At 36.2% G+C, this 27,464-nt stretch overlaps 3 protein-coding genes across 9 annotated transcripts; 1 reads left to right on the top strand and 2 right to left on the bottom strand.

The window, feature by feature from the left end:
* Positions 1-8,744: 8,744 nt before the first annotated feature.
* Positions 8,745-15,115, bottom strand: LOC140817516 (uncharacterized). 5 transcript variants are annotated; one of them, XM_073177239.1, is made up of 9 exons: positions 14,753-15,109; positions 13,928-14,012; positions 13,074-13,276; positions 12,808-12,921; positions 12,664-12,708; positions 12,520-12,593; positions 12,141-12,407; positions 11,116-11,351; positions 8,745-9,012 (listed from the first exon to the last, which is right to left on the bottom strand). In XM_073177239.1, exons 3-8 carry the CDS (start codon positions 13,267-13,269, stop codon positions 11,136-11,138), a joined length of 912 nt encoding a protein of 303 aa, XP_073033340.1. In that variant the 5' UTR covers positions 13,270-13,276; positions 13,928-14,012; positions 14,753-15,109; the 3' UTR covers positions 8,745-9,012; positions 11,116-11,135. The 5 variants fall into 5 exon arrangements, 4 of the variants coding, with proteins under 4 accessions (XP_073033340.1, XP_073033342.1, XP_073033343.1 ...); XM_073177240.1 differs by lacking the exon at positions 8,745-9,012 and adding an exon at positions 10,849-11,025; XM_073177241.1 differs by lacking the exon at positions 13,928-14,012 and having other exon boundaries at positions 14,753-15,115.
* Positions 15,116-15,760: 645 nt separating this feature from the next.
* On the top strand, positions 15,761-16,219 carry LOC140816033 (uncharacterized). Its single transcript, XM_073175099.1, has one exon. The coding sequence runs from the start codon at positions 15,761-15,763 to the stop codon at positions 16,217-16,219; it is 459 nt and encodes a 152-aa protein (XP_073031200.1).
* A 2,030-nt stretch (positions 16,220-18,249) lies between these two features.
* Positions 18,250-21,699, bottom strand: LOC140817559 (NADPH-dependent diflavin oxidoreductase 1-like). Of its 3 annotated transcripts, XM_073177312.1 has the most exons (7): positions 21,491-21,699; positions 20,631-20,705; positions 20,415-20,525; positions 20,002-20,127; positions 19,694-19,813; positions 18,956-19,172; positions 18,252-18,858 (listed from the first exon to the last, which is right to left on the bottom strand). In XM_073177312.1, the coding sequence occupies exons 1-7, from the start codon at positions 21,566-21,568 to the stop codon at positions 18,329-18,331; spliced, it is 1,257 nt and encodes a 418-aa protein (XP_073033413.1). In that variant the 5' UTR covers positions 21,569-21,699; the 3' UTR covers positions 18,252-18,328. The 3 variants fall into 3 exon arrangements, with proteins under 3 accessions (XP_073033415.1, XP_073033414.1, XP_073033413.1); XM_073177313.1 differs by lacking the exons at positions 20,631-20,705; positions 21,491-21,699 and having other exon boundaries at positions 18,251-18,858; positions 20,483-20,525; XM_073177314.1 differs by lacking the exons at positions 19,694-19,813; positions 20,002-20,127; positions 20,415-20,525; positions 20,631-20,705; positions 21,491-21,699 and having other exon boundaries at positions 18,250-18,680; positions 18,956-19,019.
* Positions 21,700-27,464: the final 5,765 nt, after the last annotated feature.

Genomic DNA, 27,464 nt, shown 5'->3' with positions numbered 1-27,464 from the left:
AAAATAATCAATCGCGATAAAAAATGTTTGAGCATAAAAATGGTGAATGAAATGAAGCATGAGGTCCTCGGGTTCCTACTACTGCCGACCCAAGATGGCTCACTGGTCCCCGCCCTCGGTCCCGACCTCATCAGTACCTACAACTGTGGAACCTGTAAACTAGACTACGTATAAGCCATGCATAATTCCTAGTATTTAAATTAAAATGATTTTTATTGCATGAGTATTTAAATTCTTTTTTTAAATTTAATTATTTTATGCAGTAGTTTAATTGCTACCTTTTTAGTTAAATAAGTGAGGTCGGACTGGAGTTGGAGTATTGAGATAAAATTTAACATTAAGAAAACATTCCTAGAATCTATTTTAGATAAATAATAAGTTAATTTAATGAAAAAGAATGCTTAAGGAATTATTTAAGTAATTTAAATATTTAGCCATGCATGCAAGATAATGTTATTCCATAATTAATTTATTACTTCACTAAAATATTTAATGGATAGATAAAACACTAAAGATTTATAATTCAATAATTTAGAAATATTTTCCCTACCATTATCATTAATTTTCGGCCACCTTGATAAAAGATTTGAATTAAATTTGCCAACTCATTTTTTCATTGATATCTTTCCCTAATCCTTTTCTTGATAATTAATCCCCTCACTTTAAATCCTCACTTCAATAATAATTAAGCAATTTCCCTACCATACTTTATCTAATAAAATCGGCCCCTCACCTTAATTAATTTAAAGATATTTGACAACCCATTTCTTTAATTCTTTCCTTAACCTTTTCTTGGACATAAATCCCTCACGTTTTAATTCCCCAATAATTATTAATTAAGCAATATTACACCCCATTTTAGAAGCATAAAATCGTCCCCTCCCTCTTTTAAAATATTTAAATTAGTTTAACAACTCATTCCTTATTATCTTTCCATAATCTTTCTTGGTAGATAATTTTTCCCCCACTTTTAAATCACCAACAAATAATTAATTAAGCAATATTTCTCCATTGTTCCTAGACCTAAATATCGACCAAGTGCACTCTAATTATCCCTCAAAATCTTTTGGTGTCATCCTTATTTCCTTATCTCACAAACTAGAAAGATAGAAAGATTCATTTTCCTTTTTATCTTGCAACCTTCCCTAATTTCTCCCTAGCCATTCCTCCCTCACCATTCTCGAAAATTCAGAGTAAATATTGAGAGAAAATCGTGATCCTCCTAGTAAGAAACAAGAGAGAAAAAAGTGAGATAGCTGTTTTTCTTTTGTTTTTTTCAAAACAAAATCCAGGCATGTCTATATTTCTTTCACTCTTAAATCAAGCCATATAGGTATTTTTTTCATCACATGGACATGATTTTATTGCAATAAAACCGAAATACATGACATTGAGTTTCGAAAATAAGGTGCAGATTTCGGCCCCCTTCTTTCATGCTTCACGGGTTCATCGTTTTTGATGTTTAAGAAGGATGGTTCAATCCTAGGCTCCCAAGGCTGCACCTAGGCATGTACTAGGGTGTGTTAGGATCATATTGGTCCATTTGTTCAATCCCCATACGCGCAAGAAAAGGAAATTGACAGCAACTCTCCCCTAGTGCAACTAAGTGTTTCGATTTTTCTTGGTTGCTGTCAAAGGAGGATGTTCTGATCTTGGCTGCCCTAGGGGCTATAGACATGGTTAGAACATCTCCTTATTATGTCTAAGATGTGACCAAGTCGGCCTTTCAAGGCTTGGTCCATGGTTGCATCGATTTTTTTAAATAAAACAAGCACAACCCTCTTCGACCCCCCCCCCCCCCTTCGTTTTTCTGCATGTGTATCATTGGCTTTGTGGTGTTGGTGTGGATCTTGGTTGGCTTTTTAGCCCTTAGCCACGGTCCATACCATGCCTCTTAATGTCTATATCAAGCCATGGTCAATCAAATGGCCACTGTAAAGGTCCATGACAGCAAACGAAGCAAATCTCCCCACGCGCGCAGGTTTTTGTCTTGCGTTGGAGTTTCGGGTAGTCTATGATGTTGCTTGGATTGTGGCTGGCCTAGGGCCCTTAGCCATGGTTCAATCCAACCCTTAGGATGTTGGGAAGAGGCTCTAGTCAGTGGTTCAAGTCCCAATGACCATTAGCCTCACAAACAACGCAAAGGAACGCAAGCGCTATTGCTGTAATTTATTTGACAGCAACTGTACCCGTGGTTCAGAGGTGTGTTTCGAGTTCTTGGTTGGCTTTTATCCTATGGCCTTGGACTGGCCAGTACCTCATCGAGTTAGAAAGGTCATGTTTTTGGCCGTTTGTGATTCGGTTAAGTTTAGAGGTCGTACGAGAATTTACGGTGCAATGTGCCAAAATGACTCTCGAAAGAGCGTTTCATGTTTTGGCCCCCATTCCACAAAATTTCGAGTACTGTAATTTTAGGATCATTATTTCATTATTTTAGGCGTATTTTAATCATGACTAAATGATGGTTCGGTGTTGGTTCGGGTTGGTAAGAAGTCATGATTAAATACTAAGTCATTGGGCGTAATTGTCTCGTTTTGGGATTCAATTACGAAGTTTTGGTCAAGTTAGAATATTTGCATGTCCCTCATGTTAGTTTTAGGTCGCAGCGAGCTTGGGGACGATCCAACTCATTTGGTAAAACGATACAAGGTATTTAATTATGTTATTTAATTTTATACGTGCACAAAAATATAAAATATTCATTTTTGAGATATATGCGATATTGCTTGTGGCCACTGCACTTCATGGGATATCAGCTTATCATGGGATTATTACTTCACCCGGTGGTTACTTACCGGTTCATTTATTGGTACGGATATCCAGTCCAAGGGCTGTGATGATCTCTACCGCCCAGTATACTGTGGTTTAGTCTGATCAGGCGATTCAGTTCAGTTCAGTTCAGTTCATGGGCCACTAGCGTAGAACATATTCTCAACAAAAATTACGACATGTTATTTTATTACATGGCACTATCGAGCAATCAGTTCACTTATGATTTTCAGTTCAGTTATGCACGTATTATAATTACTTATGATATGATATTTTCACGTTATGCCTCATGACATGATATTTTTACTTGCATGCGATTTTATTATTATTACTTGTTATTTACGATATATGCATGTTGAGTCTTTAGAATCACTAGACTTGATTGTTGTAGGTACTGATGAGGTCGGGACTGAGGGCGGGGACAAGTGAGCCATCTTGGGTCGGCAGTAGTGGAACCCGAGGACCTCATTTTCAGCATTTAACATTTTTTTTATGCTCAAACATTTTATATTTTGTTGAATTATTTTAAATTGTTACTTTGCAAACAATAATTTCTTCTGCTGTGCTATTTTGAACATTAAACTTTATTTATCAGTTTATTTATGAATGAAGCATTTTATTTAAAGAGAAAATTTTAAATTTTTCCGCAAATTTTCAAATACGATTTTCGGGCCTTTACAACAACAATCAAGTCTAGTGAGTTTAAAGACTCAACATGCATATATCGTAAATAACAAGTAATAATAATAAAATCGCATGCATAGTAAAAATATCATGTCATAAGGCGTAACGTGAAAATATCTTGTCATGAATAATTATAAATACGTGCATAACTGAACTGAAAATCGTAAGTGAAATGTTTGCTCAATAGAGCCCTGTCATAAAATAGCATATCATAATTTTCTGTTGAGAATATGTTCTACACGAGTGGCCCATGAACTGAGCTGAATCGCCTGATAAGACTAAACCACAGCATACTGGGCGATAGAGATCATCACAGTCCTTGGATTGGATATCCGTAGCAATAAATGAACATGAATCGGTCAGTGATCACCGGGTGAAGTAATAATCCCATGATAAGCTGCTATCCCATGAAGTGAGGTGGCCACAAGCAATATCGCATATATCTCAAAAATGACTATTTTATATTTTTATGCACGTAATATAATTCTAAATCCTGTATTATTTTACCAAATGGGTTGGATCGTTCCCAGGCCCGCTGCGACCTAAATCTAACATGAGAACAATGCAATTAATCTTACTTGACCAACGCTTCGTAATTGAGCCCAAAAAAGAGACAATTACGCCCAATGACTTAGTATTCAATCATGACTCCGCGCCAACCCGAACCAACACCGAACCATCATTTAGTCATGATTAAAATACACCTAAAATGATGAAATAATGCTCCGAAAATTACAGTACTCGAAATTTGTGGAATGGAGGCCAAAAACATGAAACGCTCTTTCGAGAGTCATTTTGGCACATTGCACCGTAAATTCTCGTACGACCTCTAAACTTAACCAAATCACAAACGGCCAAAAACATGACCTTCCTAACTTGATGAGGTACTGTCTAGTCCAAGGTTATAGGCTAAAAGCCAACCAAGAACTCAAACGAGCCTCAGAACCGAAGCACCACCTTGCTGTCCAAAATTTCAGCAGCAGCGCTTGTGCTCCTTTGCGTTGTTTGCGAGGCTAAAGACCATCGGGGCCTCAACCACCGACTACAGCCTCTTACCAACATCCTAAGGTATGGTTTGAACCATGGCTAAGGGCCCTAGGCCAGCCACAATCCAAACAACACCAGCAACAACTCACACACTCTACCCGAGAGCCACGCTGCGCGTGTGGGGAGAATTACTTCGCTTGCTGTCATGGACCATTCCAGTGGCAATTTGATTGACCATGGCATGATCTAGACATCATGAGGTATGGTATGAATCATGGCTAAGGGCAAAAAAACCAACCAAGATCCATACCAAACCACCAAAGCCGAAAGTACACATGCAGAAAATGAAAAAGGATCGAAGGGGCTTGTCTTGTTTTGTTTGAAAACCGATGCATCCATGGACCAAGCCTTGAAAGGCCGACTTGGTCTCGTCTTAGACATAATAAGGAGATGTTCTAACTATGTATATAGCCCCTAGGGCAGCCAAGATCAGAATCATCCCCCCCTTGACAGCAAAACAGAAATCGAGACTCAATGTGACACTAGGGAGGGGTTGCTGTCGTTTCTCAATTCCAGCGTACCTGGGGCTTGAACTAATGGACCAACACGATCCTCACACACCCTAGTACGTGCCTAGGTGCAGCCTTGGGAGCCTAGGGTCGAGCCAACCACATGTACTCACAAAAACAAGCAAACCGTGAGGTCCAGAAGAAGGGCCAAAAAAATTTGTACACCCTTCAAAAATGTTGCTGAAGAAAAATCGATTTTCTTGCATTTAAATCATGTACATGTGATGTTTAAAAATACCTATATGGCTTGATTGAAGAGTGAAAGAAAATATAAACATGCCTTGGTTTGTTTTGACAGAAAACAAATGAAAAGGACGACGCGACGCGGAGGAGACGGGGTGCTCTTCACTTTCTTGTTTATACTCGATTTTCTCTCTTGTTTTTCCCTAGCTCACTCTCGATTTTCTCTACTGAATGGCTACTGAATTTCGGTGATAAGGTGAGGGAGGGAAGTCTAGGGAGATAAATTGGAGGTTGCAAGATAAAAGGAAGAGAATAATTCTTGCTATCTTTTTAGTTTGAGAGATAAGGAATGATATGTGATATGATTTGATTTGAGGGATAATTGTGGGGTGCACTTGGTCGAATTTTAAGTCAATGAACAAGGGAGAAAACTGCTTAATTATTTAATTGTTGGTGATTTAAAAGTGGGGAAAATTATGTACCTAAAAAAACGATTAAGGAAAGATATCAAGGAATGAGTTGTCAAACTAATTTAAATGTAAAAGAAGGGGTGACCGAATTTTTGTGGTAAATGGGGATGGAACAATGCTAGATAAACATGGTAGAAATATTGCTTAAATGTTAATTAGTGGTGAATAAAATTTAGGGGGATTATCTAACAAGAAAAGGATTAGGAAAGGATCAAAGGAATGTGTTGTCAAATATTTTTAAATCAATTAAGGAGGGGGCCGAAAATTGAAAATAAAAATGGAGGGGAAATATTTCTTAATTATTGAATTTTAAATCTTTGGTGTTTTATCTACCCATTAAATATTTTAGTGAATTAAGAATTAATTATTGAACTTTATTTACTACTTATCTCAAATTATTAAAATAATTCCTTCACATCCTTTTACATTAAATTAACTTATTTTTTTTTATCTTATATAAATTTTGGGAATGTTTTCTTAATATTAAATTTTATCTCAATACTCCAACTCCGGTCCGGCCTCACTTAATTAACTGAAAAGATAGCAACTAAATTACTGCGTAAAATAATTAAATTTAAAGAAAAGAATTTAAATCCTCATGCAATAAAATCATTTTAATTTAAATACTAGAAATTATGCATGGCTTATACGTAATCTGATTTACGAGTTCTATAATACCAGACTCATTACACCCATTAGAATGTAGGAAAAATATCACATTTAGGAAAATTTTCGAAAATATTAACCTAGAATCTGAAAAGTCCTTATTTTCGTCAAAAATCGATTATCGGTTTAAAATACGACTCGACATGTAAAAACATCTTAAAAGAAACCATTTTCGAAAATTGAATATTAAATATACCATATATTAAATAATTAAAAATAATAATTTAATAAAAAAAATTCTTTTACGGTCCCTGATCTCCGTTCTTCGGTCGCGTATCAAATAACCCTAAAAAACACAGTTTTATGCATTCTAATTGAAAACCATATTATAACATATAAACATGCTTACCACATTTAATTAATCATTTTCTATTTTTCCTAGATTTGTATGCAGTTGGATTACATTATTGCATTTTGGATCTTCCAATGTTGATTTGTCTTCTAGGAGTTGTTCATAGCCTGGTAGCTTTACAGACTTCCATGCAAGCACGCATGTAGGGGTGCTTATTGGTTCTAGGGTTTCGGTTCCGGACCGGCTCCGACCGGTTTTGGATTGGGTGGTTCCAAAACCTGTCGGAACCAGTTCTGAACCGATTCCGGTTCCAAGATTTAAATCTTGGAACCAATTCTATCTTGGACCGGTTCGATGACTTTTTGATGTGTGAAATATAAAAAAATTGACTTGTATTTATAGGTATTTTTGGGGTGTAAAAAAAATTATATTGGCAATAAGGTCCCGATCTCCGTTCCTCGGTCGCGTCTTAATATAAGCTCAAATTCTATATTTATATACCCAATAGATAACATAATATACTTAAATCATTTTTGTTTTATTCTGAAATGAACAAGTTTTATGCCGGAAATGTTTGTGATATTGACTTGGGTTGTGTGTATTAAGTTGATGGTGGTGAGTTAGTTTGCCAACTCTTACTCATTAAATGGAGATATGGGTTTGCATGTTCATGGTTTTGGTTCACCTTCTTAATATATGCTCAAATTCTATATTTATATACCCAATAGATAAAAAAAAATATACCTCATTTTTGTTGTATGCTGAAATGAACAAGTTTTATGCCGGAATTGTTTGTGATATGGACTTGTGTTGTGTGTATTAAGTTGATGGTGATGAGTTGGTTTGCCAACTTTTACCATTAAATGGAGATATGGGTTTGCATGTTCATGGTTTTTGTTCTGCTCTTAATATATACTCAAATTCTATATTTATATACCCATTAGATAACAAAATATATCTAAAACATTTTTGTTCTATGCTGAAATGAACTTGTTTTATGCCGAAAATGCTTGTGATATGGACTAGTGTTGTCACGTCCCGAGCCCAGTCCTGCACCTGTGTGACTGTACAATGGGCCCCTATAACAACTATTTCGTATTCGTCCTCACTTTATGAAAATGATTAACCCAAGTTGCTATGGAAGTCAATTGTAACCCATTATAAACTCATTTTAAATATTTATATTTTAACATGTGGGTCAAGGGGGTATCACAATCACCCCTCCTTCAGAACGCGAGTTCCTCGTCGCGGCTTGACCCCTCGATCCACCAGCGTCGAGAATCTAGAGGTGAATTCTACAGGTTCAAGAGGTGGTTCCCGTCATATAGCACTTTGTCCCGCATGTTCAAGATGTGGCTCCCATGAACATAGCACTTTGCCATGCATAGCACTTATTTCTTGGTGTTTCTTGCCGGTGACTGTCTTTGTTACCATTCAAAACATTTAAAACATGCAAACTTACAGACTTGAGGATTGACGACTGAGCTTCTGAAGTTAGTGGTGAAACAATCCTTTATAGGAACCTGGCTCTGATACCAACTGTAACGCCCCAAATTCCACGACTGTCCTCACTGTACCAAAGCAAGTCTCTCCAGCACGTTTATATCCTCACTGACACGTACCTTAAGAAACTTCTCAGGAGGTCAGCCTTCCCAAAATTATCCCAAGCCAAACACGCTTAACTTTGGAGTTCTTCTGTGATGAGCTACCGAAAAGAAGATGCACTTTCTTGATATGAGTAGTATATATTAAATCTTTTAAGCCCTCCTCAACTGCACAGTCCCATTCCTGAACAGTTTTGGAATCCATCTCCTTCCGGTGTAATATCAGTTCATCCATGTTCCCTTCGCCTAGAAGCCTGTCAGGAGCCGCTCATTTTCCGTGCAACCTCATGGCACCAGCGATCACCCCCGTCCTCTTCGGCTCCGGGCCTCACATGCCCACCAGCTTCCGCTTGGTTTGTCCTCGAACCACACCGTACTAGGAGATGTCAGATCTGCTATCAATTGAAATTTATACTACTAAAATACAGATAGAATTTTTTTTAAAGACTCTATTCGAAATAATCAAAGCCATGCACTAAATAAAAGCTGTTAATCCATCATTTAAAAAGACACTCATCTACTGAAAGAAAATACTGCAGTTAAATAAAAATCTAAATATCATCAATCCCTAGACTACTGTTTTATATGAACTTCAAGGCAATAATTGAAATCCTGATAAATACTCAACATGTAAAATGATGCGAAACGTAAAAAAAAAACATAATGTCTCAACCTTGACCCATAAACATAAAGTGCGAAAAAATGCAAGGTCCTCGGGTCAACGTGCACACACCCAGCTCTGCCTACTCAGTCTTCAGCGCCTCCATTCTCCACATCATCATGCTCACCTGCATCATTCACACCTAGTGAGTCTAAATACTCAACACACCCGAATCGTTATATTAAGTACATATACATAACATGCAACAGTGAAAAGTACCTTAATTAACATACATTTCATGATCTTAGAAGCATGAACTTAAACATAGTATGTCAAAGCATAACGTGTCCATAACATATCTCATCATATCAACATATACGTTTTCATTTTCTTTATTTGAATTCAGATCATTAGTTGTGACTTTCGTATCAACTCTAGTCGACGGATCCATCTAAGTATAACCGCGGTACCCGACGACGGGGACATCAGCGACAGTATTACCCATCCACTGAGCCTTGGCATTACATGTTCGTGTTCTTGTTGGTGACAACAAACTCCCATCTTTCAAAACATATCATCATATACATCACTTATAAAAATCATGCATGTACGTAAATTTTCTTAAAATCAAGCATGCAACGTATTTTTGTATTTCCATAAAAAGTCATGTTCGTGATTACATGTACATTTAAAACATGTCAATTTGTGATCAGGGCGCTTCCATGACTGCTAACTCGACCAAGGTGCAAAATGACCATTTTTCTCCTGGAACCATAATTAATCATTTTACCCCTGGACATTAAAATATCGACCCGAAGCCAAACAAAATCCTTAAAACATCTCAAAACATATTTATAATCATTTCCTAGACGTAACCTTGAGCTCGTCCCGTAACTTTTATGATTCATTTTGAAACGGGGACCGGAGTCCCGGTTTTAAGCCGAATCAACCCGAAACTTAACTAAACTTTGCCAAATTTTAACCACCACTTAATCACACTCTACCAGCCCCTAAACAACACAATTCCGGCCAATTTGGACCCCCTAAAACCGGCTGCCACTTGCTGAAATTTTACACTTTGTATCCATCAAACCCTAACGCGCCTAGCCCTCAAGAACTCGATCCTAGCCCAAACCAGACCGAACCAGCCTCAAACCAAACACTTCTAGCCTACCTCTGGACCCTCTTGGACCGACCTAACCACTGACCTCAGCCCAATGCATGCAGCGAAGGAGATCCACACGACGCAAGTCTGAAACCCAATCATGCAACCCTAAATCATGGCTAGCCCCTTAGATCTTCCTTCTACCCGAGACCAGCCATGCATGGACCTCCCTAGACCACATTTTGGATCCACTAAGGTCTGAACCACAACTTGGTTCAGTCATTCATGGCCGTGCCTTTCTTTTCATTCGCCTGATCCACCCATAAGCCCTAGCTCCTCAATGATCCGATCGGCCCTCACCAAAGTTCTACTCCTAACCGACTCCATACCCTTGACGCATTATCCCTTCACATGTACAGTCCCCTAGAACTGTGATGTAGCAGCCCTTTACTGTTGGAAACTAGGTTCCGGCGTTTGACAAAATATGAATCAATCGATTGACAAAATATGAACCAACTGATACGCGCAAGTATATTCAGCAACTGAACTTAACAACTGAAATCAGCTGATACAATGTTACAGAGAAAACTGATCAGTTAATACATTCAGCCGAATGCTTTAAAGCTAAGTATCTCTCAACTGAAGATGTCTCGGGAAAGAACATTCAATCGACAAAGAGACATAGCAGATTGCAACTGAATGTGAAACGCCTCACTTTAATCAATACATCCTAGAACAACGCATTTCGGCTAAAGCAGTTAAGACGCCGCATTACAATAAATAAAACGAACAATGTCCAAGGAATAATCAAGTGGAAATCAACGGATAAAAATATTCAAATTTATCTCAAGTTACCGTTGGAAAAGAAGATTATAAAACTGACAGAAGAACAGCTGAATTAAGCGAGAACACACTAATCTAAAGCTTGCTGTCACTCTGTCAAAATCGAAGCTCACTCTTTCTTGATTTATTCGTAGCAGTCAAGGCTACAAGTTGAGCATACTAGCACTCTGTAATATTTATACCAAATGATAAACTGGAAAATTATTATTTATCCAAATGCACCTAGTAGAAATCTTCCTCATTAACTGTCAACTGAAAATATAATTGATATTGGTTTAAAAAGATACTAACATGACAGACATAATAATAAATACTAAATAATTGAAAAGTTGAATATCATACCAAATGACAAGGCCAAGCTATCATTCCTCCAAGTGTATCCCCAATCTTTTGTAAAGATCATATGGCCTAATCAAACTCTCTTCCCGTTCTAGGACAACTAGAACTTGTATTTCACACCAATTTGGTTCCAACGTCTGTCTTCCTACTTCGGTATTTGGATCCATGGTACGAACCACTCCTTTTGCCACAATTTTTGTCGAATCAAATAGACTTTTTATTGAGACAGAACATCCAATCTACGTGAAAGTTCAAAAGAGAAAGTTTTGATAAAAAAACAGTTATAAAATACAATCATCAACAACCATTATGCTAATGAGTATGTCCAGCTAGCCAGAAAACAAAAAATCATAAAGAAACATCATTCAAATTAGTTAATTCGTGACAGCAAATATACATGTAATATATATTCTCAACCAAAATATACTATCTAAATCAATAAATGGCTAACTTGAGATAATTATAAGCTCACACAAAACATAGCTTACAAAAAAGCAAACTCCAACTCATTATGCCACATCAAATAATAAATAATATCAAGGTTATAAAATTCTACGATATCATCTCAAATTCATCTCAAATTGAGGCCTGATTCTAGCAGCTAAGAACACATACATGCACAACTTCAAGAATTTAACATAAGCCAGTCAAGAGGATCATTGATCATTAAAGAAAAGTACTAATTTTACAATGACTGTGATTCTAGTTATCGGAAATCAGAAATTACTTCCAGCATTAATGCAAATATATCAGCTCGTGTAACATTCAGGCATAAGCTAAATCAGAAATCCTTCCAGCAGTAATGCAAATATATAATGCCCCTCACATGCCTCATTCTTACATTGCCATACCTACTAGTTTTCACTTTGTAAGACAAGTAAATCGTAATCCACATGTTTCAGTGCCGTCGTTTACCTAATAGCTTAACACTCACGCAAAACACTTTCACGAGCAAAGGCATTTAGACAATATACCATCATAGTAAAAAATTATTTAATAATAAAATTATTCAATAACATTTCAATTACCTTTATAACATCTAGCATTTTTTTCTTACTATCCAGGGGCATTTTATGCCAATCTTCCACGTCAATCAGACAAAATTTACCATTTCTTGCCAAAGTACCCAAAAAATCAGTAAATTTATTTCTTCTTGATCCAATAGGACGTCCCATATCATCACATCGAATCTTAATACGTGGCAGCGTGCTAGGTCTACCCCAAATTTCTTTCATAAATGTAGGGCCTCTAGTTTTCTTCTCAGCGTCAAGAGATTCACTTTCGCTATCTACATCAAGATGCAAAAAAGAGAAATAAATGATTGAATAAATAAAGCATTATACATATCCAAACTTAATCGTTCCAAATAAAATGCCATAAGTTTCATATCTTTTTATATTTAATACCTTGTAAATCATTGTGTTGGTGCTTTGAAACTCCATCCATTTGGTTATTCAACATACCTTGTATGTTTTGAACTTCTGCACAAGTTTTGATACCATCAAAATATAAGTAAGTTGAGTTTTTAATTATAAACAAGAAAATGCTAACCTTTTCCAAAATCATTCATGCTACCGAGTTCTCTTGCAAGACCAACTTGAACAAAGTACATAAAATTCAGACAAAATCAAAAGGTCCAATAAGAGTAATACAAAATCAGCAAACATATCCTTGATGTATAAAGTTACATGCTACCTTTTTTTGAACTTCGAGCTGCGTGATTGGCAATCATAATTCGAGATTGTGTATTTGCCTTATCTTGATGTTGAAAATGAGGTTTTCCAACAGTTTTACCCTCACTAGCCATTCCTATCAAGAAAAAGAGCCACAACTTGAAGATAAAAAAAAGTTAGTTATATTCTTTGATATGATAAATAAAAGATCCATAGTGAAAAATGAAATCAAAATATATAATGTTATTATTATTCTAGTATCCAGCAAATCCACCCGGTGAGTATAACCTTTGATAAATCCATCAACCGTCAAATGATCACAAGCATCCTCTCTTGAAACACATATGCCAATCTTACATTTTGCAAAAGGACACGCAATCATTCCATTTATGTTTGCATTAGAAAATGCAAAATCTAAGAAACTCTCAAGTCCTTTCCTGTATTCCTTGGTTTGTCTTGGCAAAAACATCCAACTTTTATCCATCACAATTCTGGTAAAAAGATATACTTAAACTAGTTCAGCAAACAAATATATAATTTGTGTATGTGGGGAGTAAAATATCGAACAAGATATATACAATTAGTGTCTCAAAACACAACAATAATTTAATAACAAAAAAAATATGTGAACAAAAGAAAACTAGAGTGAAACCCAAAAATCCCTTATAGATAGTTATATTTTTTTATAAATTAATTTCATATATTTTTATTATTTTCAATCATTTTAAAGAAAATAAGTTAGCTTTCAGATCACCACTTTTAACGGCAATATCCTAAACCCAGATAAAGAATGTAGCAGTCTATATATGTTCCATATGCATCAAACACTGACATAGCATCATATGATTAGTGGCACTTCTAGAAAATGTGACCTAGCAAGAAATTATCACTCTATAACGGTAGTAACAGCCCTTTTCTGGATGATATTCAGAAATAAAAGTGACACTCAAAAAACATTTCAAATCTTGAATCTCAAACAATTAAATCATTTAACTTCATAACTAAATAAAAACATATTGATTTTCAAAAAAAAATATTGAATATCGAGAACATAGATACTAAATCTTGAATTTTCCATAAAAAAGTTGAAATTCAAATTCAATGATGAACACATCCAACAAAACTATAGAGGGAAGCATTACATAAATGGTCGTATGCTATATAAATTTTGCTATCGAGAAATGCACAAGCATAAGCCTCCCAACTGAACAGTTCAAGAAACTTCTCCTGCAATCGATGAGCACCATGGGCCATAAACAGTAGGTTCAAGGAGTTCAAAATCAAATCTAAATTGAAGCTTTAAGGCCTTCTAAAATTGCAAATTATTACCAAATGATCAACAATTACTATAAATGATTATTGCCGACCAAAAATTATAATCAGAAGCAAAGCTATTAAGTAGCGTCATAAGTATTCCATCAGGTCTAGGCAAAGAACTCAAACACATAGCGTAACTGTACCCAAAATAAGCCGATAAGATGAAGAAATTTAACTGAAAATAGCAATGAAAAACAATATAATCCAGACATTTCCGCATTTTTCCAACTTCACTTGGGGAACCGTGTTCATCATACTGTACCCCAAGATTCGATACAAGCATACATTTTAAAATAATCCTTTTCAAGCTTCTATATATTTTGTCCATATTGATCGCATTTCCAGGGAAAAATTCAACTTTTCCAAATATCTTCGCCAATAAATTGTGGAAAAAGCATAATCGAGAAAGGGATTCCCTTCAATTATTTGAATCTCTTAAATCATCACCACTTTTAACGGCGATACTTCAATCATTTGAAGTATCTCAATTTTAACGGCGAGAATTTATTAACTTTCTTCAATAGACATCCTTGGAAGCTATCAAAGAGATTAAAATCAAATGAATCGAACTCCTCTTCTCTATGAATCGAACACTCTTATAAAAAAACCGTGACCAAAATCTCTTCCAAAACTAGGGATTCGGAACTTACCGGAGATGAGCGGCTGGACAAATCTGAAAATGAGAAGCGGCTGGACAAATCTCAAATCGTGACACTAGAAAAAAGAAATAAGAAGGAAGGATTAGCGGTTGAACGAGGGAAAAGAGAAGGGCGCGAGAGATTTGGGAGAAAGAGCGCGATAGAGATTTGGCACACTGTATAAATTAATCCATCGTTCTTTCCTTTTTTTTCCTTTTAATTAAATTAATTTTTTTTTAGTTTTTTAATGAGAGTGAGAGATTAAAAAATTGGAAATTAGTGGAAAAAATAAGAACTTTTAGTGGCATTCATTAAAAATGTCATTATAACATATCTAATTTAATATTTTTTTTATTAAAAATTTTATGTGTAACCAATGTCATGATATGTATGTAATAACGACATTATTTTAAAAATGTCATTAAGAAAATGTCAGTATAGCCATTTTTTCTTGTAGTGCAAGTACACAGTTAAATCAGGCTACCTGGCTCATATTGGATGCTTCGATCCACATGAATCTCTATCGCATTCTCGTTGGAAAAGCGGTGGAAAAAGATTTGGCAGCTAAACATCCCACATAAAGTTCGAATATTTTTTTGGTGTGCGAGCAATGAATTAATTCCCACTTAACTGAACTTGTTTAGAAGACATTTACATACCAATAGATGTTGTTTTTATTGTAGCTCTTCGAATGCTTCAACAAGCCATTGTCTAATCTTTTGCCCCCTTGTAAGGCATATCTAGAAGGGTACGCTTTTTTGGCCATATCTAAAAAAATGTGGTGTGTTGTCGTTTATATCATGTGAGTTGTGCCTAATGGATCAAGTTTCACCTGCTGAATTTGAATTGTTTGCAATGCTGGCTTGGGAAATTTGGAAAGAGATTTGTATTTTAAAACATAATAGCCATATTTCCAGCAAATGTATTAAAGTTGAGTGGGTTATTTCGTATCTTGAGCAATTTAGAACAGCTAGATGTGCTTGAAATTTAGCTTCAGGGGAGGTGCAGAGTAGCAGGGATATGAGGTGGGTGCCTCCTCCGTTGGGGCAGTGGCGACTTGATGTCGATGCTGGGTTTAATGATACTGTTGGTAAATATAGTGTGGGTGCTGTGATTCAAAATCATTTTCGAATTATTTTTGCTGCCTCAGCCATTGGCATACGAAAACCAGGATCAGTGTTGGAGGCAGAACTCTCGGCTATTCATTTTGGTTTGATGCTTGCTGTGAGAGGTAACTTTTCTGATGTTTGGGTTTTCTCGAACTCCTGTAATGCTGTTAAAGAGGTGACGTCGAAGTCTGAGGCTCGCAACCATCAAGGACTGTTAGTCTTGAACATATTGGATATTTTAACTTCTGGTAGATTTAAAAAGTTAGATCATGTTAGTAGAAATGCAAACAAGTTAGCGCACTGTTTAGCGCGTTTTGCTTTATCTCATCCTTCTCGTTCATGTTGGATGGAAGATTTTTACTCATCGTGATTGATGGATTTAGCTACTGTTGATTTAATTAATGTATAATATCTGATTTCCCCCACAAAAAAAAGTGATTCGAATTCTCTCAAACTGACACGAAACTAGTCCGAACATCGCACTGATAATAATTAATAACACAAGGGAGGTAAACCCAAAAAATTTGGAAGTTGATTCAAGAGGCAAACCCAAAAAATTTCTATAAGACACATGAAAATTTAAAAGTCTCTTCGTCCAGTTAAGAGGGTCTGCCTAGATCATACCAAAAAGGGGAACAATAACTCAGAAAATCTTACTAAGATAAGTTCCCTCCACTCTGCTGCCACAAATTAATGATATCAGTAGCTTGATTGAGCAGAACAACCATCTGTTTCTGGGAAATCCAAGGCTTACTCTCCAGAAAAATTTTAAGCTCTTCCCACGCATCTTTCCTCGGCCAAAAATAATATGGGCTCAAAAGAACAGTCCCATGACCTCCCGCAATCACTTGATCTAAAGCTATCCCTATGTTCTTTTCCATCCAAACGAATTTCAAAACCAGCCTCGGTCCCTCCATAGGCATCACCACAACTCCCAGTTTCTTCTTTACTTTTTTATTATTGTCAAGATCAAGATTATTATTATCCAAGATCGATGATTCATGAGTGGTAGAGGGAGATGAAACACGGATTTTGAAGGGTTCGAGTTTGATTTTGCTGGGTTGGGGTTGATGATAAGAAAAAAGGTGGAGTCTTCAAGGTAAAAAATATTGGATCTCTGGGGAGTTTTGATTTGAGAAAAAGGTCTAAGTGGATTCTCGTTGTGGGTTGAGACTTGAGAGCACACCGGTGTGAACATCTTGTCCTCCGCTGGCAGAATTATTCGAGGGAGAAGAAAATGGCTTCGGGGACTGCGCTTGTTCAACTGCGCTCGTACTCTTAATAAATAACTAGTAACCGTGGCTAATATATTAAATATTTATGATATTACAACATAATGACGTCACAACATAAAGAAGAGAGTTTATTTTTCACGGTGGTTAGTTTGGAGAAGAAATAACATTATTTTTCACGTGAACAGTTTCCTTATGACGGTGAATATAACATTATTTGTTAAGAAAAAATATAATATAAAAAATGAAAAGGATAAAATAAGAAAGAAAGTTGGTGTTCTCATAGAGCGGTTATTATTAGGGGCTCAACTATAATAAATAGTAAATAGTAAATATAAAAAATTAAAAAGGGTAAAACAGGAAAGAAAGTTGGTGTCTTCACAGAGCAGTTATTATTAGGGTCTCATACTTAATATAATAGTATAGATAATTTTCATTTTTTAACTTTTACAAAAATACAGTTTATTTTTTTCCTTCATAATTTATAGATAGATAATTATTGTTTCCCAAATTTGTTTCATCGTACTACATTTTAAGACAACTGTATTTTCCTTCCAAACATCATATATACACTAGTAACCGTGGCACACACGTTGCGTGTGTCTTGAATACATGTGGCTATTATATTAAATATTCATGATATTACAACATAATGACGTCACAACATAAAGAAGAGAGTTTATTTTTCACGGTGGCTAGTTTGGAGAAGAAATAATATTATTTTTCACGTGAGCAGTTTCTTTCTGACGGTGAATATAATATTATTTGTTAAGAAAAAATATAATATAAAAAATGAGAAAGGGTAAAATAGGAAAGAAAGTTGATGTCCTCATAGAGACGGTTATTATTAGGGCTTCAACTATAATAAAATAGTAAATAGTAAATATAAAAAATTAAAAAAGGTAAAACAGGAAATAAAGTTGGTGTCCTCATAGAGCGGTTATTATTAGGTCCTCATACTTAATATAATAGTATAGATACACACACACACACACGATGTTTCATATCTTTGATTGTGATAAATTGATCACGAATATATTATATTTACATCTTTTTCCTTCAACATTTCAAATACCGAAAAATAATAATGCATATATAAATGTAATTCAAAAATATCAAAGTTAGAATATCGCAAGAATCAATTTCTCAGACCAATAATGTTCTTAATCTCTTTTCCAACCATTTTCTTGTATTTAAATGAGAGAATCAACTCTATTAAAAAAATAAGAAGAGAAAATCAACTATTTTCAAGACCAGGCTTCGACATAATACTTGCCGGCCTTCTCCAGTGCTCGAATCCATCTCGAAGCAACCTCTTTCGAAACCCCACTTTCAGCAGAAACTATATCTTTAAAGGCTGATAATACATCTGAAGGCATCTTATTTGACGATCCAGCAATGTACACAGAAGCACCTTGACTAAGCAAGCCCCATATCTTAGTGCTTTGCTCCTTAATTTTGTGTTGCACATACACTTTCCGTGGCTGGTCCCTTGAAAACGCAGCATAGAATCCTCCACCCTTGTCTTCGGATAGTACCCCTCCGTTCTGTGAATGTTTCATCCAAAAATCTTGATAGAGAAAGTCATTGTCTCTGTTTCTGCATCCGAAGAAAAAAATCATCAGAGCTGTTGGGTCAGATTCATTTTGAAGTGCTCTTACTTCCACAAATCCACGAAAAGGTGCACATCCCGTTCCAGGACCAATGAGGATAAGAGGAAGGGATGGCGGTGGAGGAGGAAGCGAACCTTTCTTAAACCACACTGCTACTAGTACATCTGATGAAGATTAAATACAATTTGTGAAAGTATATAACAGGAGACTAAAATTTTCTTGGTATAATAGATAGAAGTCAGAATATGATAATGGACTCACTCTGCTGAGGATCAAGACTGGCTAGCCAAGACGAGCAAAGACCTGAATGCTTCCTCTTGTATGGGGTCTTCCACGTGACCACACTTACCGTTAAGTGCACTTGATTTGGATGAGCTGAATGACAAGAAGAGATGGAGAAGGCCCTTGTTTTTAATGGAGGAACCAACTGTACCAACCATTCGAAGGGCATTTGCACAGAAGGGAAATCCTCCAATACCTACATTACATTACAGCTCCGGTGAAAAATGAGTAAGAATGCAGAGTAGAAAAGAGTTCATAAATTCTCCTCGTCCTTCTAACATAAATATGAAGCACTTGAACCTATCAAAGAGCACGTTATCTGAAAACCTAAGAAAGATTACCTATTATATCTCTGATATGAAGCAATATTTAAAGACGATGCTCTTATTTTTCCTTTGTTCATCAATAGAAAGAAATCACAGTTTATGCGTACAAAACAAAATTATTTCCTTGATGCAAATGATTTAGTGGTATATTTTCCGAAATATAACAGGTCAGAAATAAAAGTTGCAAACCAAGGACACTACCATTTTCCCGGGACAAGATGAAACATCAAAGGAGAATATCAGACAAACGTCTTGCATTTTCCAGGGTTGATCACATAGTACATTTTACACGTAAAAAGACGTTGAAAAAGGTTTACATAAGAAATAAGAAAATCTAAAGGACAAATGAATGCAAAATAATACTTGTAGAAAATTAACAATATCTTGTCACCTCTAAAACAGTCCTTCGCTCCTTCTGGTTGTATTGGTATAGATCATCTCTTCCTTCTGGCGAGGCAAAATATTGAAGCCTTTCCTTCTCATGTTCAGCACTGGCAAAAAAACTCATGACCTAAAGAAGCCCATAGATTAGAAACAACAACTGAATGTGTTATGGAGAACATCAGAAACAATTGTCTTGATAATAAAGCAGATGTGCAAGATTAAGATATTGCGACACAGGATACACCAATCAATCATATCTTCAATTCAGAATAAATTGACAAAGCAAAAGATACAAATCAATTGGTACAAGCTTACCTCAAAGAAGTAACGTCTAGGAGAAGCTGAGGCCACATCCATATTCAGCTCAACAAAAGTTTTTAGTTTCACAGGGAACAGGGAGGTATTTATCCCAGCTTTATTCCCTTTATCTCGCGGCTGAATCTAAAGACAAGTATTGTAATGAAAATAAAATTGGAGAACTAGTTAAACAAACCAAATCCACTTAGATAAAGCACCAAGCAGCAATTTATCATGGTAACCAATGCAAGAGTCCAGTGGTCCGTGTAACATGTATGGACAACTGATGATTAAACAAGACATAGAAAAAAGTATTAAAGGAATGATCAAGAGGGGATAATATTACATTTTTGATATTGGCACACGGAAAACACTGAAAAAATCTTCAAGAAAAAGCACCGATAAAGAAATTCAAATGGAGAACTACATACAGTTATGTAAGACTCAGGGTTCAAATTACAACGCTGTATGAAAGCATCTACTGCGGCAGAACTTTGACCTGGAAGAATCTCAAGAACATCGCCCACTTCATATTCTATTGACTGCAGACATGAACACAACACATTAATAGAAAAGAACATATGTATGGTTTTAACCATAAAAGAAAACGGACAACTGCCTATTTGAGAATGTTTAGCATGACTTACAGATGAAACATCATCGAACTCAAAGTGGCGCACATCCTTCCCACTGCCCTCTCTACTTAATCGAAGATTCTTGGTCTATAATTACAAACAAACTTGATCACTAAGGTGCAAATTCGATATATATGATAACTGTTCATATCTATCATATTTTCAAACAACTCAATACTCATGTTTAACAGTAGGGGCATGTGTAACCTATGGATACTTATATACCTTGCACAAGAGTTTCAAATAGACAGATGAACTGAAAAAAAACAAATCAACTCATCCCTCTAGTACCCAAGCATTTCTTAAGAAAATTAACTAGCTGGGAAAAACTCAGTGCACATGAAACAAAATGCAAGTCAAAGGTTTCCAGATCAACCTGTAGCTAAAACACACTTCCATCAGCCCCTCAACCAACCAACAACAAAAAGCATTTGAATGTTGTCAGCAAGAACAAACAGACAATAGTTGTTTGATCAAGTGCTTTGTCATTATATTGTAACCAATCAAATTCATGAACCAAAAGAAGTTGCTTTTGGAAGCACGTGTGGCCTCATAAAAACTTTGGTATCTATATATAAATCATTACAAATTTACAATCAGTGTTCTTGTCAGTAGGTTGTAGGTAAATTATAGTCAAAACAGGCTTCTTGTGGATCGGAAACCTTTTCTATTTCTGTCAGAAAAACACACTTTCAAATATTCTCAAGTCAAGGATTTATCCCTAGGAAGAAAGATATGCTATACTGCTGAAATTTGACGGAATAGTTTTGAAAGACTCAAAACACTTGTAGATGAAGAAAGCACAACTGAACAGGTAAACAGAATATCACGACAACTATTTTACTGCTAAAGACAAAATATGATGATAATACCATTTTCAGGAAGCACTCAGGCCTGTTCTTCCCAGAAGGTACTGCAGGAGTCATTGAACGGGTCCTCTCAACCTGCATCTCAAGATACTTCAAACCTGTACAGAGTTTTCACTTCAATACGATCTTATAGTGGCAGAAACATAGACATATTTCTAATAAAATAAAAACTTCGGATATCATCAATGCATTATAATATCGAGGAATAATGAAACAATGAAATATGGAAGACTTGTTGGACTTCATGTTCACCAAATATCTAAGAAACAAGTAACCTGTGGCATTTGAAACTGTTGGTACCCCTTCATTGATGTCATGATATATAATTTGTGCTCTAGGTCGATCAATTAAAGCTGCATCTGGATTGACAAAAACTGGACCATTTGGAAGTAATTTGGGATTCATTTGATATAATATATTCCACAAGGAGGACATCCAGGGATCCAAAGCCCCTTCATACCTATGAACGAAATGCCAATCATAAACCTTTTATGAGAATGAATAATTTAAAATATTCACATTAATTTGAATAAATGAAAATTAAAAAGTTGAATATCTTAAAATATGCAGGAAACAACATAAAGTGCACAAATCATCTGAGAGCCATTGTCACAGGAATAGCAAGATGAACAATTAGCATCATACTACAAGCATTTTGGCAAGTGAAAATTAGTACCAAATGACACAGCCATTAAAATACACCATCAAGACTAAAATTTCGTGTTCTACACATATATGGACTACACAAAACTAGAAGGTTATTCGAGCACACTAAACTTGACTTCATATATAAGAGGAAAATAATTAGGTAGGATGTGGGGACCCGGACGCTAATCAAGTTCTTAATCATGTTTGGGACTAATTAATCAATTATAAAACAGGGTCAAAAATTTTTTTTTTTGAAAATACAAAGCGGAAACGTAATGTAATTTACCCAATTTACATATTAAACATGAACATACAAATCTTGCGTTAACTACAAGAATTCAACTAGGTTCAACTACATATCAGTGCTGAATCCTATGTTGCTTCGAAGCTCGGATCTCCACGCTATCTAATCTTCTCTCATCCTCTTCTTGACCCTGATCCAGCCCCACCTGTTGTCATGCACACATACAAAACAAGACAACAGCCGGATAACTCCGGTGAGATATAAATATCCCAGTATAAACAATGCAAACATGCAATCATATAAAAGCATATACGAAAGAATATAAGCATTATCCATAACATGTCTCAAATCAGAAACATAAATCAATATCAAACATTCAATAATCATGAATGGTATAAATAATGTAAATCAACATGTCATAACAGACTCAACTCAACCGACACGTCGTCTCAGACTCGACTCAACTCTATCCTAGGGATCCCAATGTCTGGATATAGGTATTATATCAAATCTCAGTCGATAGGAATGAATCAATCCCTAAACGGCATCGATATAATTAATATCTCCAGTGTCTGGGCGAATCAGCCGCAGAATTGACGACTCAGTCAATAACCTGACGAATCAGCCAGTACTTAGGCGAATCAGCCAATAATCAGACAACTCAGCCTGTAATTAAGCGAATCAGCTTAAGTTTAGACGAATCAGTCAATCACCAGACGAATCAGCCGGTGACTAGGCGAATCAGCCTATGACTCAACGACTCAGTAATCAATACATACAGTCAGTATCTAAGCAAATCAATCAATGACTAGCAAATCAGCAGTCATTACATGCAGTGTCTATAAATCAATAGACAACAAACATTAATCTCATCAATTACAAGAATCAATGTAATAAACTAAGTATGTGATTTAGGGAGACTCGAGTCAAACCTTACTCGAGTTGTGCAATCCCAACTCAACATTAATTTATACCTTTCTTTCTGATACTCTGGCTCTGTCGAAGTCTCGAACCCCAAGCCTGTCAATACTCAGTCTGACAATAACAATATTGAGGGTACAATATCAATACACCACTCAATCAATACTGGATATAATCAGAATTTAATCAAATTCTGTTCCAACAACATAACGTTATATTTTTGATACACCCAGCACTACCATATCAGTCAAATATTAATCCCAACACCTCATACTCGATAATACTTCAATCTTGATAGCAATTCTCAATCAAATCAACTCTAAAAATCATAACAATTTCATATGGTATTTGTTCCTCAGTCCGATTTCGATTATACGATGTCTAACATGTCAAGCACATCATATATGAATCATATCAGATTCTGACAATACCATAATTTCAGAACAAATCAAAACGTAGCAAAACTTACGTCCAGTTGTAGCCTACGTCGATAGGAACACAGTACCGCAGTTGGATTCAAAATCGGAAGGACGGATTTCTCACAAAAGGCGTAAGGATTTTTCAATTCTTTTCTCCGTACCTTTTCTCGATTCTTTCTTCTGATTCTGAGGAGAGTCGCTTGTTTCTTATATATATATATATATATACAAGTTGGTCGGTTAAAGAAACGTGGCTTGTTTTCACCATTTTCAGGCGGCGCTCGAGCGGTAAGAAAGTACCGCTCGGGCGCGGCACTTTCTGTCCGGATTCTTGGCTTATCACACATTGGCGCTCGGGCGGTAATATTCTTCCGCTCGGGCGCCAAACGTTCTGTTCGAATATCATTTTTATGGTGCATTGGCGCTCGGGCGGTCTCTTTCTACCGCTCGGGTGCCACGAGTTCTGTACAAAATCTTGTTTTTCTTGCACCGACGCCCAGCCTTTCCACATAAGCTCCTATAATCTCAATTCTACCAATTCATCAACGTCTGATTACAGTAATTAAGTCTCGGGCATTACATTTCTCCCCCTCTTAGATCTGAGTTCGTCCTCGAACTCGCAAGTAATCAATTCAGATATATCAGAAGAAATGTATATAGAGTTTAAATCAGAAACTCATCTCCAGAAATCTATTCTGATATTTCAATCTCATATCAAATTCTATTTCCACAAATAACTCTGATAAAGTCAATCTCACAATACTGGTTATACAACATCTGTATAGACCCATCAACAGTTCGTAACAACTCATCATCATCAGCTGTTATCGAATCTGTTTATCTCAATCAAAGATATATTCGATCTTTGGTCTCAATTACCAACAGTCATCGTCCGATGTTGGCATATTCAGTCTGTTTATTATCAACTGTTTTCATTTTCTTCTGAATCAGCTTCCTTCTTTTTAGTCATATCTCTGATCATTTCAGATCCACTCTCAAGAACTTCAAAGATATCATTCAAATAAAGAGGGAATCGACACCTCTTTCCGTACAACACTTCTAAAAGAGCCATCTCAATATTCGTTTGATAGTTGTTGTTGTACGCAAATTCACAAATGACAATAAATCATGTCAACTAGTGCTAAAATCTAGCATTACAGTTCCTGGATATTCTTCAGTATTCGGATAATTCGCTCTGATTATCCGTCAATCTATAGACGATAGGTGAAAGAGTTTTGATCTATTCTGCCAAAAATACAAAATCAACCAAAAATCATAGTATGATATCGTCCATTTAGGCATTCAGTGCAGTCTAATCATTCTTCTGATACATTCTATGGTGGCATTCTGATCTTTCTGACCATTTCTCTTACATCAATCTGTGTCATCTGGTCATGTTTGTACGTTATCTTGCACAAACTAATAGATTATAGATTGAACAATCTATCAATCATAATCATATCATATTATAATCTGTCAAAATGACGGTAATTTCATTACGAAGACTATAGAAATGTACTCTCATTTCTATCTAGAACTTTACAATTCTGTAATAATTCTTCTGAGTTCTATCTTTCTATCTTTTCTGTTAGCGATTTAGACATATCAGTACAATTTCTGCCAACATTTCAATACATTTCTGTTATAACTGATCTCATCTGTCTATATCACAACTATCTGTTCGAATACAATACAGTCTCAATCATCAGACTGAACACTGAATCCATGACTGTAAGCTTCTGACAATATCTGTCCTTTCTGATTCGAACTGTTTGATATACACAAATCAATTAATAACATAAATTAAAGAGGAAATACCTACCTGGTATTCGGCTCTGACTATCAATATCAAGCTTTATTGTACCGTTCTGACACATCTGGCATCACAGAATAATCAAACTCATACAATACAGTATTACTTGCCTGATATTCTGATCGACACTCTGTTCTGACTATCGATATTGAGTTCTAAACATTCTAATCAGCTTTTTGAACTGCTAACGTTTCAAAATCAGCTCTGGTTCAGACGGTACAATATAACCTCCATTGTCTACAATCCGTCTCAACCACGTATTCAGAATAACATCAATATTCAATCAGATTCAAACATGCTAAATTCATAAACCGCAACTGTCTGACACTGATGTCAACCTCAGCCAATTAATTACGGTTTAATTCTGCTAAAATCAATAGATACCTCATTTTCAGATATAACAATCCCTGAACACAATCTGTCTCAATCAGGATTCACCATATCAATAGTTTTGATATCGATCAAAGCTACAATCAATCTCTCTGAAATCAGATCTAGAGTCTTATCTGGGGAAAACATCGAGAACTTTCTTATCATTGGTAAATCAGCCAATGATAGACTCAACTTCAGTAAATCAACTGAATACATAAGGAGTCACTCTGCTCCTTTCTGTAATAATCGAGTCATAGCTAGTACGAATATCAAAGAAATTCTCAGTCTAGAATTCTTATCGTACAATATTCATCTCAGTTCTAATTCTCACCATCTTCGGGAACTAATCTATGGTAGCTCTGTACTTACTCAGAATATCAGTATTAGTAATGCAGTTCCAAAATCAGAGAACACTAGCACAACACAAGCTCCCACACGATCTAACTCGATCTCATTCTTATCCTACTGTAGTATACAAGATCTAACAGAAATCACTGAGACAAGATCTTTTCCCAAAGGAAAAGAAATAAATACTACAGTAAATAAGGCTCAACAGATAATGCATGCATCAATGCAATTCTTTCAAAGTAAAAGTATGTGAAGCACCGGTATCCCTTAATACATATGCAGGATAATCAAACAAATCAGTTACCTGCAATATCATCATCTGGTGCTTCCTGAGCATGCTCCTCGGTCAAAGCAAATACTCTGGCCTGCTGTCTAGGAGGCTGGCCAACTGTCTGGCTTCCTCCTGGCCTCTGCTGTGACTGAGATGGTGCTGGTTGAAATGAAGGAACAGCAGTTGATCGTCTACTTCCCTGTGCCGCTGATCCAGATGATTCGGCTCCCTGGAATCTTTGGGAATCCCAATGTGGACATACTCTGGCAAAATGTCCCTGTTGTTTGCAGAAGTGGCAACTACCAAGTACTCCTTGGCATTGCTCAGTGGAATGTCTCCCTCCACAATTTCCGCAGTAAACGCCGGTATAACTCTGCTGAGAACCACTAGAGCTAGAAGAACTGCCGCCAGACTTCTTAAACTGCTTTCCTCTAGCCTTCAGAAAATCTTTCGTTCCACCACTGCTACTGCCACTCTCGAATCGGGGAGGTGGTTGCGGTGGTCTCGACACTGGAGGAACAAATTCAGCTCCTCTCTGCCTTATCAGGCCCGCTTCAGCGCCCTTTGCTCTATTCATGGCATCAGCAAAGTTATTCGGTCGTCCTGTGTTCACCAATGTAAAAATATCGGGATTCAGGCCATTGATGAACTGATCGGCAACGGCTTCGTCATTTTCAGATACATGAGGAGCAAACTTCAACAAGGTAGAGAACTTGGTCACATATTCTTCAATGTTCAGCTGACCCTGTCTCAAATTGGCAAACTCCGCTCCCTTGTCTTTTCTGTACGATATTGGGAAAAATCTCTGATAAAACTCAGTTTTAAACACATCCCAAGTAATAATCGTACCTCGTTGCTCCAAGGCCTTCTTCATTGTAATCCACCAGCTTTGTGCAACATCCAGCAACTGGTGTCCTATCAATTTAATCCGGCGCTCATCA

The sequence above is a fragment of the Primulina eburnea genome, chromosome 16, assembly GCF_022965805.1.
Source record: "Primulina eburnea isolate SZY01 chromosome 16, ASM2296580v1, whole genome shotgun sequence".
Taxonomy (NCBI): Eukaryota; Viridiplantae; Streptophyta; class Magnoliopsida; order Lamiales; family Gesneriaceae; genus Primulina; species Primulina eburnea.
Note: the sequence above shows the minus strand (reverse complement) of the source record. Positions and strands in the feature narration are given on the sequence as shown.